At 35.9% G+C, this 19,362-nt stretch overlaps 2 protein-coding genes across 2 annotated transcripts; one reads left to right on the forward strand and one right to left on the reverse strand.

The window, feature by feature from the left end:
* Positions 1-1,278: 1,278 nt before the first annotated feature.
* On the reverse strand, positions 1,279-15,816 carry LOC149730925 (DBH-like monooxygenase protein 1 homolog). The gene is made up of 15 exons (XM_089884110.1): positions 15,603-15,816; positions 10,747-10,857; positions 10,528-10,674; positions 7,221-7,311; positions 6,858-7,039; positions 6,192-6,269; positions 5,691-5,795; positions 5,313-5,415; positions 4,570-4,739; positions 4,213-4,307; positions 3,573-3,732; positions 3,076-3,206; positions 2,488-2,575; positions 1,797-1,895; positions 1,279-1,597 (listed from the first exon to the last, which is right to left on the reverse strand). Exons 1-15 carry the CDS (start codon positions 15,759-15,761, stop codon positions 1,373-1,375), a joined length of 1,944 nt encoding a protein of 647 aa, XP_089740236.1. The 5' UTR covers positions 15,762-15,816; the 3' UTR covers positions 1,279-1,372.
* LOC149730926 (52 kDa repressor of the inhibitor of the protein kinase-like) lies at positions 8,392-10,395 on the forward strand. Its single transcript, XM_089884111.1, has one exon. It carries the CDS (start codon positions 8,955-8,957, stop codon positions 10,242-10,244), a length of 1,290 nt encoding a protein of 429 aa, XP_089740237.1. The 5' UTR covers positions 8,392-8,954; the 3' UTR covers positions 10,245-10,395.
* Positions 15,817-19,362: the final 3,546 nt, after the last annotated feature.

Consider the following 19,362-nt stretch of genomic DNA (forward strand, 5'->3'; position numbering starts at 1 on the left):
GGCTACTTCCCCCCCGTGACTATTCCCCCCTGACTATTTCCCCCGGCTAATTCCCCCCCGTGACCATTCCCCCCCGGCTACTCCCCCCCCCTGACTATTTCCCCCCCCGGCTATTTTCCCCCCCGTAACTATTCCCCCAGGCTATTTCCCCCCGGGACTATTCCCCCCCGGGACTATTCCCCCCCCGGGACTATTTCCCCCCGGCTATTTCCCCCGAGAGTATTATCCACGGCTAACCCCTAACCCCTAACCCCTAACCCCTAAACCCTAACCCCTAATCCCTAATCCCTAACCCCTAACCCCCTAACCCCTAACCCCTAACACCCTAACACGATGGTCACAGGGGGAAATAGTCATGGGGAAACAGCCGGTGGAGGAACAGTCGGAAGGGAAATAGCCGGGGGAAATAGCCGGGGGGAAATAGCCGGGGGGAAATAGACGGGGGGAAATAGCCGGGGGGGAAATAGCCGGGGGGAAATAGCCGGGGGGAAATAGCCAGGGGGAAATAGCCGGGGGGGAATAGCCGGGGGGGGAAATAGCCGGGGGGGAAATAGCCGGGGGGAAAGAGCCGGGGGGAATAGTCACGGGGGGAATGGTTACGGGGGGAACTAGCCAAGGGGGAAATAGCCGGGGGAATAGTCATCGGGGGGAAATAGCCGGGGGGGAAAGGTCACGGGGGGAACTAGCCGGGGGGAAATAGCCGGAGGGGAATAGTCTTGGGGGGGAAATAGCCGGAGGGGAATAGTCACGGGGGGGAAATAGCCGGGGGGGAAATAGCCGGAGGGGAATAGTCTTGGGGGGGAAATAGCCGGAGGGGAATAGTCACGGGGGGAAATAGCCCGGGGGAAATAGTCTTGGGGGGGAAATAGCCGGAGGGGAATAGTCACGGGGGGGAAATAGCCGGGGGGAAATAGTCTTGGGGGGGAAATAGCCGGAGGGGAATTAGCCGGGCGGGAAATAGCCGGTTACGGTGGCGGCCATATAGTAGCCCACGGGCGACCAAAAATATTTAAAAAATATTTTACTCATAACCACTAGTTAAGCGGCATGCGCGCTAACCAACTGTGTCACGGAACCGAAATGTGACTAGGTGTGTTATCTGTCAAAATCCGCTGGAAATCCTTTTGTCCACATCATACAAGAAAACAAATGAATAGTGTCAAAAAGTTGCTTTGGGAACAAATAAACCTGTAAAGAGAGCTTGCAACAGAGGTGGAAGATACTGAAGAGAGACTCGATATACATTCAAAAAAGACTAAGAATCTACGCACAACAATATTTTTTTAATATTAGAACTTTTATTGATATATACAAAATCAAAAATTAATTAATGGGTATGTTAATATAGAGATATGTATTTTTATATTTTAGGCTAGTAAAGTGTAACAATTAACATCAGTGTGATAAAAAATGAATTGAAGAAGATATGAGATGCTCCTGATGTTGTAAGGTCTGGATTATTAATTGATGGTGTTGTTGCGACGACACATGTTGACGCAGGTGCGCTGGTTGCCATTCCAGTTACTGGGGTGGTGCAGTTTTGTATTGGTTCAATGTAACGTTGTTTAATTTCTACTGCAGGAAGACTAAATTGAACCTAAGAGAAAAATATTAATAAAAATATAAAAAATTGTTCAACAAAAATATTAAAATTGTTAAATAATTTGGTTATCGGTAAAACTATAAAATATCAATAGCGGTGAAGCAAGGAATATAGGTCTGTCTCTAGTCGAATTGTTGTTAAGTATCTTGTCATAGGTCAAGTTTGCCCATTATTAAGAATCAAGGTTACTTACTCCAGATGGGTATGATCCATTGTACAAACAAATTTGATTTCTTTGGATAACGCGTAGAGTTTCACTCATGTTTTCAGCTCTTGCTTGATCCCAGGGTAACTAAGAACAATGAACATTAATAATAAAAATAAATTTTATTTGTCTCCTTGATTATGGTAGCGAAGATTGAGAAATTTTGAACAAAAAGACAGGATAAAACGACAAAACAGAATTTGTTAAAACACTTTACAGGTAAAAAATAATTACATTTAGTTGGAAGAAAATAAGCGTGGTCGCTACACCTAGCACACAAACGAGCCATTTATGTTTAAATATTTTTATTTTCAAGTTAAACTAATAGAAATCAAAGTGTGCGTAAAGACACAACCCGTACAGTGAGAGGAGTTAGCATTAAAGAGGATTGACCATAGAAAAGGTAAATTTTAAGTTTGCAATACAATTGGCTGAACAAATTTAAGCACAAAATAAATGTTGTGCTCCTCTAAGAAATTAATTTTGTGTACAGACTTTTCAATGTTCTATTCAGATGTCATTTTAAGGAATTATACTAACATATTACCTCGCGTCTTCTCGTTTAATATTAATCTAGCATTAATTAATAACAGTTTGCGTGTTAAAACTCATTGATATAAGCTATGTGTAAATATATTTAAGCTATAATAACAAGATTTTTATACTTTATACAACTTACGCTGTTTAAGTAGGTCTGAACACTTGTGCCGTTAAGTTCTGCAGTTGTGATTATGTAATCATTTAAAGTGCCACCTGTTCCCTGAGATCTAGTGTTTAAAATGTAAATTTATATAATAAAATGGAAATTGTATTTATGTAAAAACTGTGATTAAAGCTTATCAGGTTTGGACCAATTAAAATCAACATTGGTGTAAAGGCATGTGCCAGTAGTTCAAAGTCTAAGTTTTAAAATATTTGATAGATAACTTTTTATCATTTTGTTTAGATTAAGTTTTTGGTCAAAGCACTGTTATATTTCTTTGTAACTGATTCGTGTGAGACTTCGCAATAAAACGTATTCTGTTATATACGCCTTATGCCCACTGTTCAGCTTAGAAGTTATTGTATGTAAATTTCAAAATTTGTACGTTATGCTTTTTTTTAAGATAACCTATAAAGAACCACTGGGTTGAAGCAATGGCCATTAAGTGCCTTGACCAAGGCAACATCGCCCCCCAATGGTAAGCAGAGCCATGAACATATGAGTATAGGCTAAAAGCCGAAAACTGTGCCACAGCACCTGGCGGATTATTTCAACTTAGCATACCTGTAAGTTTCGATCCCAAAGTAAGTCATAAGAGAATGAAACTCTGGGAAAGTAAGGCAGCTTGAGGCTTGAATCTTGGGATAGTAGGACAAGAATGCGAGACACATTTCTTCTTTTGTTCCAAACCCACCCTAGTTAATATATTGTAGGAATAAAATAAAGATCATCAAAGTTTGTAGCAATCAGCGTTTTCAGTTGTCAAGTGGCTCTATTTCATACACCTCATACACGCTCACAAGTTACATGCAACTACGTGGGATTATTATTTTTAAAGCTCTTTTAATTTGTTCCATATAGAACTGACAATTTGGACAACCTATAAGGAAACACTGGGTTAAAGAAATTAGTGTTTGGTGGCCTGCTTACCAGCAAAACGTCTAAACCTTGTAACCTCTAGTCTAGAGATGAAACTTTAAACACTTTGCTAGCAAAATTTCAGGCAATATGTTATTTTTCTATTTTTTCTTAGTAGCCCCACTGTTGTAAAATAAACTCACAAAAGTGAAGTTGCTTCGCACACCAGAAGATTTATAATCGCACACAAGTTGAAGTGTATCTTCAGGTTTAATTATAACTTCAGTTGAAAGTTGTCTTGCTTCTTGATAATTAAAGTCGTAATTGTTTTCCCTTGAGAGATATGGAAGTTCAGTTCCATTCCTGTAACAGCAGTATTGGTAATGGTTATTACAAATATTGTTATATAATAATAACACCTCCATTTAGGGAAGATTTAAAAATCTCTTAAAGGAAAAGACAGAATATAGCGAAAACAACAGTTGTTAAAATACACTTTCACAAAACATATTTATATTTAATTGGAAGAAAATAAGCATGGTCGCTACAATTATCAGACAAATGGGCCATTTAGGTTTAATTATTATCAAGTTAGTCTTCTAATTGAAACAAAGTTGTTCATGAAGACTAATTGTTTTATTTTCAAGTACAAAGGCATACTTGGGGTATTTGTACAAAATTGTTTTTATCAAATTATATAATGTGTATGTTGCATGTTGAAGCAAGGGGTATAACAGGACAAACAGGACATACCTAAATACCAGTATCAAGCTAAATTTAGTTTAATTCCAAAGTTAAACTGTATACGAAACATTTGGATTTATATAACATACACATTCTAACCTGATGTGTTTTAGTTCAATCTTTTTACCAAGTAAGTGAGTGTGCAACATAACAGAGAAAAGTTTTATCTCACTTGTACCAGCTCTTTGCATGACCTTATTTGGAGGAAATTAAAAGTTAAATTTATCCATAAAAGTTCTTGCTTTGATTCATATTTTTTTAATTCATTTTTAGGAAATCTGTAATTGTGCATTTGTTCTAAGGTTAAAGTAATATAAAGTGAATTTTGTTACATACGCTTTATGTTCATCATTAAAATAACTTACACCCTAGTGAATGAGATGGAACTTAAAACAAGCAGTCTTTAATATGTTGTACCCGGTGTCTTTGGTTGCGAGTGTTACTATGATTACAAACCTCTGTTAAACAGTCCGAAGTACATTCACCATACTGAAGATAAGAGTCCGCATTTGGTGGAATAAGTTGAGTAACCGGTGAAACCAAATGTCCAACATCTAGAACCCCCGCATCATATTGACGGACTTGCGATGTGTGGTATATACGCAAACCAGATGAATCAATAATACCTAACATGGATTGTAATGATAGCTTTGGTTACACATGTTGTTCTATATAGGTATAAATAAGAGCTGCTAATTATACACAAAATTTACCAGTTCACCCACAGCCAGTGATTTGATAAATATTGGGAAAGCTTGGTAAGCAGAGAGTTTTTGCTTTCCATGCAATACCCTATAACCACCATCCATTTAAAGGGGAATACCAATAGAGGAAAATTTATATATGGATAAAGATGCTCAAATGTGATCGGAAGGATTACCAAAGCTTTAAAGACTGGAACATTTTAAAAAAATGGAAATGCTCACATTTGATTTTTTTTAACCAATGCACTAATTTTGATTTTTTTGTAAGCCCCTGTAAAGGTTACATGGTTAAAGCATTTTTGTATTTCTGCACAATCAAGTAGCATGATTACTATTTAATACAGAAACAACTAGTTTTAAGTAACTTGCACAAACCTATACACACATACAGTAATAGCAGCAGCCAGCTTTAAATTTGGTATTCTTTGGTTAAGAAGCAAGTACAGTAAACAGTGGGTTGGCTAAACATAATAATGCAAAACTAAACCATGTTACCTTGTGCTAAAGTTGGATTGTCATAATGTGTTTCCATGACAACATACTTTGGTGAATCAGCTTCACCAAGAGGGAACCCAACATGTTGTGGATAGTAGAACGTCTAAAAATTTATGTTGTATCAGATGATTCAATTTATTAATTTTGGCAACTCATGCCAATACAGAAGTGTGTGGCAACACTGGAATAAAAAAAAGTTTTTTCAGGCATATTTATTGTAACTTTTAAAATTGGTGTATTTATAAACTAAATATACATAATAAAAAAAGAAATTTCTCTAACTCTGATATGTTGTCTATTAACTAATCAACTATTCAAGTATGTACAATAGAAGATTTTAAAAATATTCCAGTGTTTATATGCAGTAGTATAACTCACCCCACCCCCAATTGCCCACGCATGTATTACAGACTGACATTTAGAGAAATCTGGTGGCATATTTGCTGTGTTGCATTCTGCACTTGTGCCAACAGCTCCAAGGTCCTGTGAAATAAGATTAAGGATAAAAAATATGATCTAAAAACAAAAGATCAACAGCACAATAATTTCTACTTTAAAAAAATCTTTTATCAACTACAAAAAAGTAGATAACTAGTGTTAAGGGGGAAGTGTAAATACTTCAGGTAAGTTTAAGCAACCAACAAACAATTGATAGTTTTTTGGGGGCGATATTCTTTTGTTTTTATGCATGGGTGACAATTTAGACAATCCATTAGTGATCACTGAGTTGAAACAATTGCCGTTAAGTGTCTTGCTGGACACATTCGTTCATAATGATTTCAGAGACAAGCCTTGAATCCATTACCTCTTCGTTAGAGGCATGCATGCTAACTAACTGCGTCACATGGACAATAAAACATAAACTTGGTCAATATTTACAGTTATATCTCCAATGCATTGATAGAGGAGAATGTGATGAACATTTTGTTCATTTCCAGCTTCAACCACAGGAGCTATCTGTAATAGATGATCATCGCATTATATTTAATAGATAATGTTTTTGTTATTTTATCTCCTTTTAATATGTAAATACTTTATATAATTGAATGGTTAATCCTTGTGTGGCTGGAAAACGACAGTCGTTTTAACACAGGTGTTCATACACCTCGTGCCATCTTACGAGTTACTATGTGTGTTACTCTGCAGGTGACAATTTTTTTTATTTTTTTTGTATTTTTTTTATGTATTATAGTTTGAACAACCCATTAGTGACCACTGGATTGGTGCAATTGGCAATTGCCGTTAAGTTTCTTGCCTACATACGCCTATAATGGTAGCGGCGACGAGCCTGAACCCATTACCCCTGGGTTACAGGCAGGCGCACTAACCACCTTGCCACGCCAAAAATATTACATGATAAACAAATACTTTGTTTTTGTAAATATAAAAATAACTTATATTGTCCTATATAAGACAATAATATGTTTAAATCTAAATTATACAATAATGAAAAAAGCACTTTACTTATGAATTTACTGCAGCCTTGAACAAAAAAGCAACTGAACTTTTTAATTTAACTGGTCTTATTTTAAATACCCATTATACCTCAACCATGTGTTGTTTTGATGAGAATGTTGGAAACTTCATCAATGTACAACTATAATAAGTATCTCTAGTTGGGATTTCTGTTCGATTGTTTAAGAATTCAAAGCTTGAACGAATTTCACCAGCAGGGTATTGGAAGTTGAGGGTACCAGTTGTTTCAAGGAGTAAAATACTCTTTGCACCTAAATGTAAATTTCATTTTTTCTTAAACTTAATTTTGCTACTAAATGATTAATAACAGTATCTTAATTTGTCTTTTCGATTACAGTAGTAATGATTTGGAAATATTTAACACAAAAAAACAGGATATGGCAACAAAAAAACACATTCAGAAATCACCCACAGAGTTAAATATATACAAACCTCTACTGGCACCATGATAATTTGTAGCTACTATATCATCTCCTGTTGGATCCGTTGTTCCATAGGCGTATATCAATCGTATAGTATCAGCCTGGACAAATGTAATAACAGAAGTGTTACATAACATACCAATGACAACCAGGGGCGGATCTAGGGGGGGGCGAATGGGGCGATTGCCCCCCCTAGACCTGGCCGTAAAAAAAAAAAAAAAATTAAAAAAAAAAAATAAAAAAAAAAAATAAATAAATAAATAAATAAATAAAAAAAGTATGCACTTTTACATTAAAAAACTTTTAAATTAAAAAAAAGTATGCACTTGTTGTAGTTGCCACAAAAACACGAATCATAAAACAGGTTTTCTATGGCTTTGACCTGACGTGAGCTATCTTGTTGTGTATCGTGAAACGTCACAGTATCGTATTTATGCGTCACAATGGCATGCATTTGTCTCCTGATTAGTTATGAAAATATACCGTATTACGTGGTAATTTTAACCTAGAACTTAGAAGCAGATAAGCAGTTGCTTACTTGTTGCATTTTAATTCGTACAAAATGAAACGAAATCAGTATCAAGCAACCTTAGATGGATTTATTAAAAAGCGAGAATGCCTTGTAAATAGCAGCGAGAATGTGGTAGGTGAAAGCGCACATTGTTCAACTTTAGGGTCTGACTGCGAGAAAAGTGACAACATGGTTGCTAAGTGTTCTACGACAACAGAAGAAATGGCGGATCCGCCAACCTTTCAGCGATCCAATGACATAGGATGTTATGTCGGGAATATATGCAACATTTCTGACAGAACGAAGTGTGAATTGTTGGAATCACCTTGGATTCCTTCCGATGATTTTGTCTTGCCTCATTCAACACATCAAAAACAGGGAAAGATTGAGAAAAGATTTTTAAAGCACTCACATTTGAAAAAATTTCCTTGGCTTGTCTATTCGGATGTTGGGAAAGGGATATTTTGCAAGTACTGCTGTTTATTTGTTGTCGGCGGGATGGGAGGATCCAATAAACAGGTGCACCTAAAAAAACTTGTAACAGCACCCCTGACACTCTTCGCAAAACTTTTGGGCAAGGACGGTGAACTTGTTAAACACGAACAGCAGCAATATCACAGAGATGCTGTCGAAGCCGCAACGGACTTTTTGCGGACGTTTTTTTAACCGAGGAACGACATCGCCAATAAAATTAGCTCGCATCGACTTCAGCAAGTTGAGGAAAATAGAAAGCGGTTAAAACCTATCGTCGAAACCATTTTGTTACTGGGCAGGCAGAACATAGCTTTTCGGGGACATAGGGACCACGGGCACGGAATTATTGAAGAAGCAAAACCTTTGGTCAACGAAGGCAATTTTAGAGAACTTCTAAGGTACAGAGTTGCTGGTGGCGATACTGCGCTGAAATGTCATCTAGAGAATGCAGCGGCCAACGCAACATACATCAGTAAAACTGTTCAAAACCAGTTAATTTACTGTTGCGCAGAGGAAATTAAAAGTGTCATTCTCGAAAGAGTAAAAAAGGCCAAATATTACTGTGTAATATTCGACGAAACGACTGACATTTCAAACTCTTCACAATTGTCGTTGTGTGTGGCATATGTGCATGACAACAAAAGACGTGAGGATTTTATTGGTTTTTGCGATGTGCATGAAAGTTGTTTTGAAGGCGTGTCAGCGGATTTTGAACCAAAAGTAAATGGAAGAGTACTTGGTCAACTGGTGATCACAGAAATGAAACGACTAAATTTGAATTTGTCGCACTGTGTGGGTGTTGGAACAGACGGATGTTCATTAATGGTTTCACAACAAAAAGGAGCAGTAGCTGAAATAAAAAAGGTGGCGGTCAACGCAACAAGGTGTCCGTGCTTCAACCACGCACTCAACTTATCAATGTCGAAGACATCTTCTGTATCAAGCGTTAGAAACTCAATTGGAATAATCAAGGAAGTTATTGCTTTCTTCAACGCTTCTGCTAAACGAAAGTGCGTGTTATTAAACGTGGCCAAAGCTAAATTAATTGGGATGTGCGAAACCAGATGGGTGGAGAGATCAGAATCTTTGAAGCAGTTTGTTGGTCAGCTGGTCAACATACTAAAGGCCTTGGAATATATATCTCGCTGGGATGATGCGAAAACATCGTTTAAAGCTAAAGCACTAATAACGTCAATTAAAAATGTTGAATTTGTGATTACTTTGTACAGCCAACTATCCGTATTTGCGTTATGTCTTCCTCTTAGCAGGTTGTTTCAGAAGAAAAGTCTAGATTTTTGTGACGCTGCTACACATGTTGCAGATCTAAAATCTATCTTACAAGCACGAAGAGAAAACTGTGAAGAAGAATTCTCGCGGATATATAAAAGTGCAGAGGAAGTGTTGTTCGAACTGGAGATTACAATCGATCTGCCCAGAATTACTGGCCGACAAATATTTAGAGCAAATGTAAAATGCACATCCACCGAGGAATACTACAGAAGGATTATTTACAATCCTATGTTAGATTCGATAATTCAGGACCTTGGAAACAGATTTTCATCATCAACTTTGTCATCGTGTCATTTAACTTCATTATTGCCAAGAAATTGTTTGAAGATGGATACAAAGGAATTGTCAAAAATTATTTATGAAGAGTATGAGGGTCTCCTTCCGAATACAACAAATTTAGAGACTGCTCTTCATTCGGAAATAATGTTGTGGAAAGAAAAGTGGCGACGTTCTGCTGAAACGGCCCAAGTTTTCCCAATAACATTGAAAGAAGCTTTAGAACAGTGTGATGAAAATGTGTATATGCTCGTTCACTTGCTTCTAAAAATCTTGTTCACTCTACCTATCAGTGTTGCCTCAGCAGAAAGGAGTTTTTCATCGTTGCGATCGCTCAAAACCTGGTTAAGAAGCAATATGGGCGAGGAAAGGCTCAGTGGTCTAGCTCTAATGCACCAGCACAGAGATATTGTTATGGATCCAGATGCTATTATTAACCGTTTTGCAAACAGTAAAAACCGCAGATTGGATTTTGTAGTGTAGGCTAAGTATTTTGGCGTCTATTTCGCTCGATTATGACCTTTCTTGTACATTATTGTTGTGTGTGTTTTCGGCGCTAAAAATACATAACTTTTGTCTGTTAAAGGTTTTCGAGTTTTTAGTAACAAAATCGCCCCCCCTAAAGCAAATGTCTGGATCCGCCCCTGATGACAACTAAACAACTATGACAACATGTTAGAAAATACTGTGCCACAGTGTTATTAACTACAGATACAATTAAATGTAAAAATACAAAAATCACAAACATTGATATCTTAATACCCACAGTAATTGGTCTGTCGTTGCTTTCACATGCGAGGATTTGTCTTCTAAACTTGATAACCGTCCACCCATCGCATTCTGTCCCATACAAAAGTTCTATGTTTTGTTCAGGATCTTTTGGAGGAAACGTATTACCTACCCCGTATCTATCCTGCAAAAAAGCCAAAGTTGACGACGCAGGAAGATCAAACTTTATTATTTTATTAAAGTTTATTGAACTTACGGTAACAACAGCGATTCCGTTTTTCACCCAACCAACAACCATATCGGCCCCGGTCATTGCACCGTTAGGGGAAATCCCCATGCCGATCCAACCAACAGTGTTACCATGAATCTGTGTAAAAAAAATTATGCAAGTGAAAATTTCAATGCCTGTGAAATATGTTTTATAATAGCACAGTTGACTCTTGCATTTAGACTTTATATACGTTTTTTTTAAACAAAATTCCAAATTTTCAAACCGGTAAATTATCAAGTAATTTATGATTATGATCCTGCTTAAACAAAACCGATGAATAAAATATGTACCTTTAACTTATGAATGAATGTATGTAACTTATTTTATCCTGGTGGCCGGTAAACGACAGTCGTCATTACACGGCTGTACTGTTTTATACACCTCATGTTAGCTTAACGAGTTACCATGTATAGTAGGGTGGGGAAAGATGGGACACTTTGTCAGACGAGACTTTTTTTTAATTTTTTTTTTACGGACCTCCATTTAATGATAATCAGGAAAATAAAGTTACAGAATTATTCGACAGTATTATCACAACTTTATAAAACGCCCGTCAATACTGATTACTGTTTTTAAATATTAAAAAAATATGTAAAATAGAAACAGTATACTTTGAACAGGTAAAAAATGCGAAATAGTAAGGTGCTATTTTTTATTTGCTCGCTAAATCATAGTAAAGCCAATGATTTTTTTTTAGTTTGCGTGTGCGAACGATTAAACTAGTTTCATAGCTTCATAAAACAACCTTGACTATTTCGTACAGTTTGATTTTGTCTCATAAAACTAGTTTTAGTTTTGTAAACAAACACCGAGATATAAGCATGAAGAAAATGGGCAGGGGTCAATATGACTTTAATTTGAGATAAAAACAACAAAAAATATCGGTTTAACGTTATATATATATGAAGTTTACATGGCAAAGAAGCTAGTACAGACTGTTAAATACGGTAGGTTAACTACAATTTGCAGAATACTACTAATGTAAATAAATAGAGTCCCATCTTCCCCCACATTGTAGTTTTGTATGTTTTCATTGTCGAACTTTAAAGATTTGCTTTTAATTTAGTAATTTATACCTCAGGGGTTATTCAACTATAGGATACTGATATAATAAAAAGATAATATTTTGATATAATAAAAAGATAATATATAAAATATATTCGAAATTTGGTCATTTGCGATAATTTTTGAGAAGTGGCTTGTGCCAAAAACAGAGCAGTAATACCTAATTTGAAGCAAAAATAAAGATTTATCAATAGTTATAATCAATTTTCTGTTATTACAAGTTCATATGCACTTGTAGGATACAATTATTTATCCATTGATGTTCGAACATTACCCATTGTCGTTCAAACAATACCAATTGTTATGCAATAATATAAGGTATAGGTAACATGCCTGTTTAAAGGGCCTAAACACACCCCACGTCACTTTTATTTTTTATTGTAAATTCATAAGGCGACCGTTTTATTGATTCCAAAAATACTTTGCTTATTAAAATTGGTCCAGTATAGGCGGAGATATTCGTCCTCAAACAGTGATCTCTAGCGCTATCTTTTTATTACTACGAGCTCCGTGATTGTGACGTAGGAACGTACTAGTCACGTGACTGACTCAATCGTAAAAGCGAAACCTGCGTTTTTTTGTGCTTTTTTGCGTTTTTTTTGTTCTCTCGTTTTTCGCTGAAAACACTGCCTCTCGCTTTTCTGAATGATAGCGGCCACGCTTCAACAATTTTGTGACGTGTTTTGTCACGTGGGTAGTACACTTCTCAATTTTTTTCGCCACGCAACTTTCAAATCAGTTTTTTGAATTTCACGGTGTTTGAGCTGGAATATCTTTGGTTATACAGAACCGATTAAAACAAGTAAGGTGTCGTTGGAATTAGAAAAACACACTCTATCGATTAAAGCGAAGTACTATTGGGGTGTGTTTAGGCCCTTTAATCTTCTTTTTACGAACGCCTGTTTAATGATAATCAGAAAAAATAATGTGACTTTATTCGACAGTATTATTCGACTTTATAAAACGCGCTTTAACGCCGATTACTGTTCGTAAATATTTAAAGAAAATAACATGCTAAATAGAAGCATTTTTGACCATTTAAATATATGCGGAATAGTGAGGTTCTAATTTTAAATGCATGCTAAATCATAGTAAAGCCGATGAAATTTTGTAGTTTGCGAGTGTGACCTATATTCAAAGATTCAGCTTGCTTTATTTTTCCTCGTAAAACTATAGTTTTAATTTTGTAGAAAAACACTGAGATATAAACATAAGAAAAAATAGACAAGGTAAAAAGCTAGGTTTACTGCAAGTTGCGGAATACAATTAATATACAAATAATTCAATTTATGCCCCGTCATCCCCCACATTGTAGTGTTGTAGGTTCGCATTTAATTCGAAAAGTTATGCTTTAGGGGTAAAAGTCAAATATAATATAGTGATGTAATAATAAGATAATATATGAAAAATATATTCGAAATTCTATAACTTGCACTTAGAGATAATTTATAGAAGAGGCTTTTGCGAATTATACAATAGCAACACCCAATTTGTAGCAAAACTATAAATATTAATAATAGCTAATATTTAATTGGCGCCGTGGTATAGTAGTTAGCGCGCCTGCCTGTAACCCAGAGGTATTGGATTCAAGGCTTGACGCTGCTACCATTGTGGGCGTATGTGTCCTTGGGCAAGACACTTAACGGCAATTAAATTATCAGACATACATAAAAAAAAAAGAAATCCAAAAAAAGTAATTACCCACAAAGTAACATATACATGGTAACTCGTAAGGTGGCACGAGGTGTTAAACCCGTGTGATAACGACTGTTGTTTTCCGGCCACGCAAGGATAAAGTAAGTTACATTACATTACACATTAATTGTTTTGTCCCATTTTTTGTTTTGGTAGTTTAGATACTGGAAACGGTTAAACTTAAAGAGACACTTATTTTTATGGGAAATCCCATGTATTGTCGCACGGTCCGTACTATTTACAGTGGGATTTTTTACACGATATTTTCAGAAGCTGTTAAGACTTTTGAAACTTTGACGAAACTTTTATACCTCAACTGTCTATATACAAATATTTATTTTTCGTTTGTATGCTTCTTTTAGACTAGTTTTATCCGACAAAATTAAACTGTGCGAAACATTTCAAGTAATTTTAAAAACGTCGTTTTAGTATGATTCACCATGCATTCAACTGTGCATCTTTCATATTAGGCACTTTTTAAACATTGAAAAAACTTGTATAAAATGAGGACTCATAAAAGAAGATTTAAAAATATTCCAGCTTGGCCAGGGTCTTAACATATACCCGACCCGACTATATTATACAGTACGACTAAAAATTTAGACATGTGAGATAAAGCAATGCAGCTATATGTGCCTTACGTAGACAATGATATAGCAGCACGGATCCTCATATTAATTTGGTTAAAGGCAGACGCATTATAAGCAACGTGGGCCAATGTATTACGAAATTAATATGGCTGCTTTTATAGTCTCATAATTGAATGTATGTGACAAAGAAGAGGAAATTCTCGGGCTTAACTAGCAAACAAAAAATCACCCATCATGACTCCACACATTTGTACAGCATCTACGCACTAAAAATAACGGACATTAAACAAAAAATAGTTGATTGATGTTTTGGACGCTTTGTCCGAATCGCCAAAAAGCAAATATCAAATAAAGTCCGGTTTCTGAACAGTGAACAAAGTAAATATTTTCCAAGGGTTGCCCCTATCATTGTAACCATAGCAACTGGGTTTATCGATATTTTGGAGTGTCTTTTTTATTGCAAATTAAAAAGAGAAGAGTCGTTTTGTGAATTTAAACGTTGTTTTTTTTAGCGAAATCTTGCCACGTTTTCATACAGTAGTGTGGGGGAAGATGGGGCACCTTTTAACTGTATCCTGTTTATTAGTAAATAAAGAACATTCAAAAAATTATAAAACTATATCCTCACGATTCCCATATTGTTAATTGTTTAAAACACGATCAGAATGTTTGGATATTATATGCGCCAAAGGTGTCCTATCTTTCCCCTCCCTACTATATATTCCCAAACGACGAATATGCGGGAGTTGTACAGTAGGGTAGAATAAGATGAGAATTGGGGTAAGATTAGACAATTTAATTAAAATCTTCTTTTACTTGTCCACATTTAATAACAATGGACAAAGAAACGGTTTTATTTGACACATACATTCTTATGGTCCAACAAAGTGTGCGGAAAAGTTATTACTGTTTTTAAGTAATCGAATTCGGTGGTATACGAACACACACTTCTCTCCCCGGCGCCGTGGCATAGTAGTTAGCGCGCCTGCATGTAACCCAGAAGGTATGGGTTCAAGGCTCGACGTTGCTACCTTTGTGGGCGTATGTGTCCTTGGGCAAGACACTTAACGGCAATTGCTTCAACCCAGTGGTTACTAATGGGTTGTCCAAATTATCAGCCATACATAAAAAATGAAAAAATCCCCCAACAAATAATTACCCACGAAGTAACATACATGGTAACTCGTTGGCTGGCACGAGGTGTTAAACCAGTGTGATAACGACTGTCGTTTTCCGGCCACGCGAGGATAAAGTAAGTTACATTCATTTATTCAATGGCAGAACAAAGTTTAATAAGATATCTATGTTTTGTACCAAAAAGATATACGTGCTTAAGTATATATACGTGGTGTCTTGTAAGTAGGATTTAGATGTATTTAACAGAGCGTCCGTGGTATAACAACTGTAGTTTTCTCGCCACGTGAGGAAAAAGTAAGTTACATTCATATTTAAAAACTTAAATACTTTCAATTAGTTTAGCATTTTGCTTACCTCAAACGTTATGTCCGTCTGGTTAAACTTCCAATACACCTTGAATTTGGCGGCTTGATCAAGGACAGTAAAATGTTCATAATTATCGGTTGGACTCACGTCGGATAAACACAAGTTTATTAAATTTAACCCAAGAAAAATAATTATAAAAGAATTCATGCTTACGGTTGCTGATAACCTATCAACAGTTAAATTTTTCTTGATATAAAAACGAAATCATAATTATTTCCAGTAAATAAAGACATAGATTTAGTATTGATAAAAGTTTAAAATTGTGACAATAAGAAAGAATATTTCTGCTTTTCTTTTATTGTTTCAACTTCCATAAAGGCAAAACGATCGTAACTAATAAAACCTTCAGGTCAGCAACATAAATGCAGTCATTTATCTTTTAAAAACTTGAAATACATAACTCACACGCATCGCACATAGACGAATTTTGAAGACTAACTCTTATTTGTTGACGAGCTTAGCTGAAATAAAGTGTCCTGGGTTCTGACACCAAGCTTTTAAACATTCTGATCATGCATTCTTCAGATGAGTTCCACCCCAAATTTTTTTTTTCCTTCGAAAATTTTTAGTTTGGAGCACATCACTCGTGATTACTGACGTATTCTCACGTGCGTACATTCAGGCGTCATGGTTCGGAAATCATGTGATCAGCACTCGCGTGTGGTTAGAACGTAAGCGATATAGCCAACAAAGCGTGATATGTTTTACTTGATGTTGTTATTTCACTGCATAAGTAACCTCGGGCAAGCAACTTTTTCTTCGGCAATAAAGTTACATTCGCAATACTTCGCGTAAGCAGACACGATACGTACCCTTGTTATAATGACTATCGTTCCACAATGTGTTTGAAACAAACACCTGTGTCATTTGAATCTTCACAAGAGAGGGTAAATAAGGGATGGTATTCTCGGTTACCGACCAAACTAGTCGGTCGCGGTGGTTATTAGTTACCGCGTTTTTTTAGTGACAGAATAAAATTTGGTTGGTGTATTTTCACATTTAGTCGGCCGGCTAATTTTCCGTGCATTACTCATTACAGAAGTTAGTCGACCAAAATCAACCGACTAAAATTTTAGTCGGGCGACTAAAAAATAGCCAAGAATGCCATTCAATTAATATCGTTCATTTACTTTTATTGCTGATTTAAGACTAAACTATTATATCTTTAACTTCGTTCGATTTTGTTGTATTTCTTAATGCGTCACATATAAACAAATAATTTCAAAAAATCACAAACACACGCAGTAATATGAAGATGGGAACCTCAAAAAGATGTTGCCCATTGTTTTCAAGCACAAAATATATAACAGTTTTAGGGTAATACCGCTTATTATACGATCTTACCTTTAGTAATTAACAAGATATATTAAAATGCAGGACGAATTATTTTCGGGTAGCAGGTGTAGTTTTAGCGGTTTAAAACCTGGTGGGTAAAACGGGATAGTTTAAAAACCGTGTTAATTTTGGTTAATATATAAATTTATTATCAGAAATGACACGAAATTATATAGTGTACTCTAAAGAATCAAGTTTACGCCTTTTTTTATTACCCAACTGCTTTAGTTTTTAAAATGTTTACTATAAATATTTTGTAGGAAGAATTGGCATTGTTTAAACACCAATTTATAAATACTGTATTCTACAAATTCATATGTATGTGTGGAAAAAAGTCGCCCAAATAACAAGAAGCGCTTAACGAAAAAGGATCTGTATGACTAATTACGTGCTCAATGAAATATAATAGTGACACAAAGTTGTACATACACCAAAATCTGATAAAAATACTTTCTGAAATATAGGCATACCAACGAAGGTTAAATACGAAATGGTTGATTGATGTTTTGGACGCTTAATTGTCCGAATCGCCGAAAAGTAAATATCAAACAAGTCCGGTTTCTAAACAGTAAACAAAGTAAATATTTTCCAAGGGTTGTTCCTGGTCATTGTAACCATAGCAACTGGGTATCATCGAAAATTTGGACTGTTTTCTATTGCAAAGTAAAATAAAAAATCGTTTCGCTAACTTAAACACTGTTTTACGCTTTTTTAAATATATTTTAGAATGGTAATTATGGAGGAGCTTAAAATAAAAAATAAATGTTTAGCTTTTTAACCCTCGCGTAGTCGAGAAATGACAGTCCTTATAACACGAATGTTTTATTTCATTCAGCCATGCCCGCTTATGAGTTACCGGCGCTACTTAACTTTATAGGTAATTTTTTGGTTATTTTCATTTTTCCTTGGACCGTAACGTATAGAGGTTATAGAAGACGCAGAATAAGAGTGTCCTATTTTATATTCCTCGCAATGAAAAGAAAACATGTTTATGGTTACCGATAACCTCATCACCAATAAGTGTATTTTATTCGATACAATTGCATTTATTTTAATATAAAACGACATTGAAAAAACCAACAATAACCCTATACTTGTCCATGTGCGTATTTAGAACAATGTATCCTGGCGAGTTGACGCCAAGCTTTTATAAACCTTCTGAGCAGAAAACGTCAAATTTTCAAAAGAATTTTATAAAAAGGTGTTAGGAGTCATGGGCAGAAAATAATGTGTTCACCGATGCTTTACGCATACAACATATTTCCAACAGGGAAAAAACATAATAATAAAATGCTCATTTTGAATGCTTGCTAAAACATATTAGAACTCCCGAAATTTTGTAGTTCGCGAGTTTTAATCATTAACCCAGTATTGAAGTTTAACAAAATAGGCCGAAATACTTCATACAGTTGGATTTTGTCCAATAAAATTAGTATAGTTTTGCGAGAAAAGCTAAGATATGTATATGAGAAAACAGGCAGGGTTTAATATGACGTCACGGAAAAAATGTAACATCATGAAAAATGTGACGTCACGGTAAAAATGTGAAAAAAATGTGACGAAAAGGAAAAAATGTGACCTCATAAAAATGTGACGTCATGAAAAGTGTTACGTCACTGAAAATGTGACGTCACTGAAAATGTGACGTCACGGAAAATGTGACGTCACGAAAAAATGTGACGTCACGAAAATCAGTGACGTCACGAAAAGTGTGACGTCACGAAAAGTGTGACGTCACGAAAAGTGTGACGTCACGAAAAATGTGACGTCACGAAAAAATGTGACGTCAAATGTGACGTCACGAAAAATGTGACGTCACGAAAAATGTGACGTCACGAAAAAATGTGACGTCACGAAAATCAGTGACGTCACGAAAAGTGTGACGTCACGAAAAGTGTGACGTCACGAAAAATGTGACGTCACGAAAAAATGTGACGTCAAATGTGACGTCACGAAAAATGTGACGTCACGAAAAATGTGACGTCACGAAAAATGTGACGTCACGGAAAATGTGACGTCACGGAAAAGTGTGACGTCACGAAAAATATGACGTCACGAAAAATATGACGTCACGGAAAATATGACGTCACGAAAAATGTGACGTCATGAAAAACGTGACGTCACGAAAAAAGTGACGTCACGAAAAGCAGTGACGTCACGAAAAATGTGACGTCACGGAAAATGTGACATTAAATGTGACGTCACGAAAAATGTGACGTCATGAAAAATGTGACGTCATGGAAAATGTGACCTCGCGGATAATGTGACATCACGGATAAAGTGTGACGTCACGAAAAAGTGTGACGTCACGGAAAGCTGTCACGTCTCGAAAAATGTGACGTCACGAAAAATGTAACGTCACAAAACGTTTCTACCTTAAAGGGCCTAAACACACCCCACGACACTTTTATTT

The sequence above is a fragment of the Ciona robusta genome, chromosome 9 (assembly GCF_009617815.1).
Source record: "Ciona robusta chromosome 9, ASM961781v2".
Classification (NCBI taxonomy): Eukaryota; Metazoa; Chordata; class Ascidiacea; order Phlebobranchia; family Cionidae; genus Ciona; species Ciona robusta.

Bases quoted from the DNA above. Each gene is read 5' to 3' on its own strand.
- LOC149730925 (XM_089884110.1), bottom strand. From the start codon at position 15,761: ATGAATTCTTTTATAATTATTTTTCTTGGGTTAAATTTAATAAACTTG. The intron at 7,040-7,220 runs GTTTGTATATAT...ATTTACATTTAG, and splicing joins TTATCATGGTGCCAGTAGAG to GTGCAAAGAGTATTTTACTC. The intron at 2,576-3,075 runs GTATGCTAAGTT...TTTAAACACTAG, and splicing joins TTTGGGATCGAAACTTACAG to ATCTCAGGGAACAGGTGGCA.
- LOC149730926 (XM_089884111.1), top strand. From the start codon at position 8,955: ATGAAACGACTAAATTTGAATTTGTCGCACTGTGTGGGTGTTGGAACA.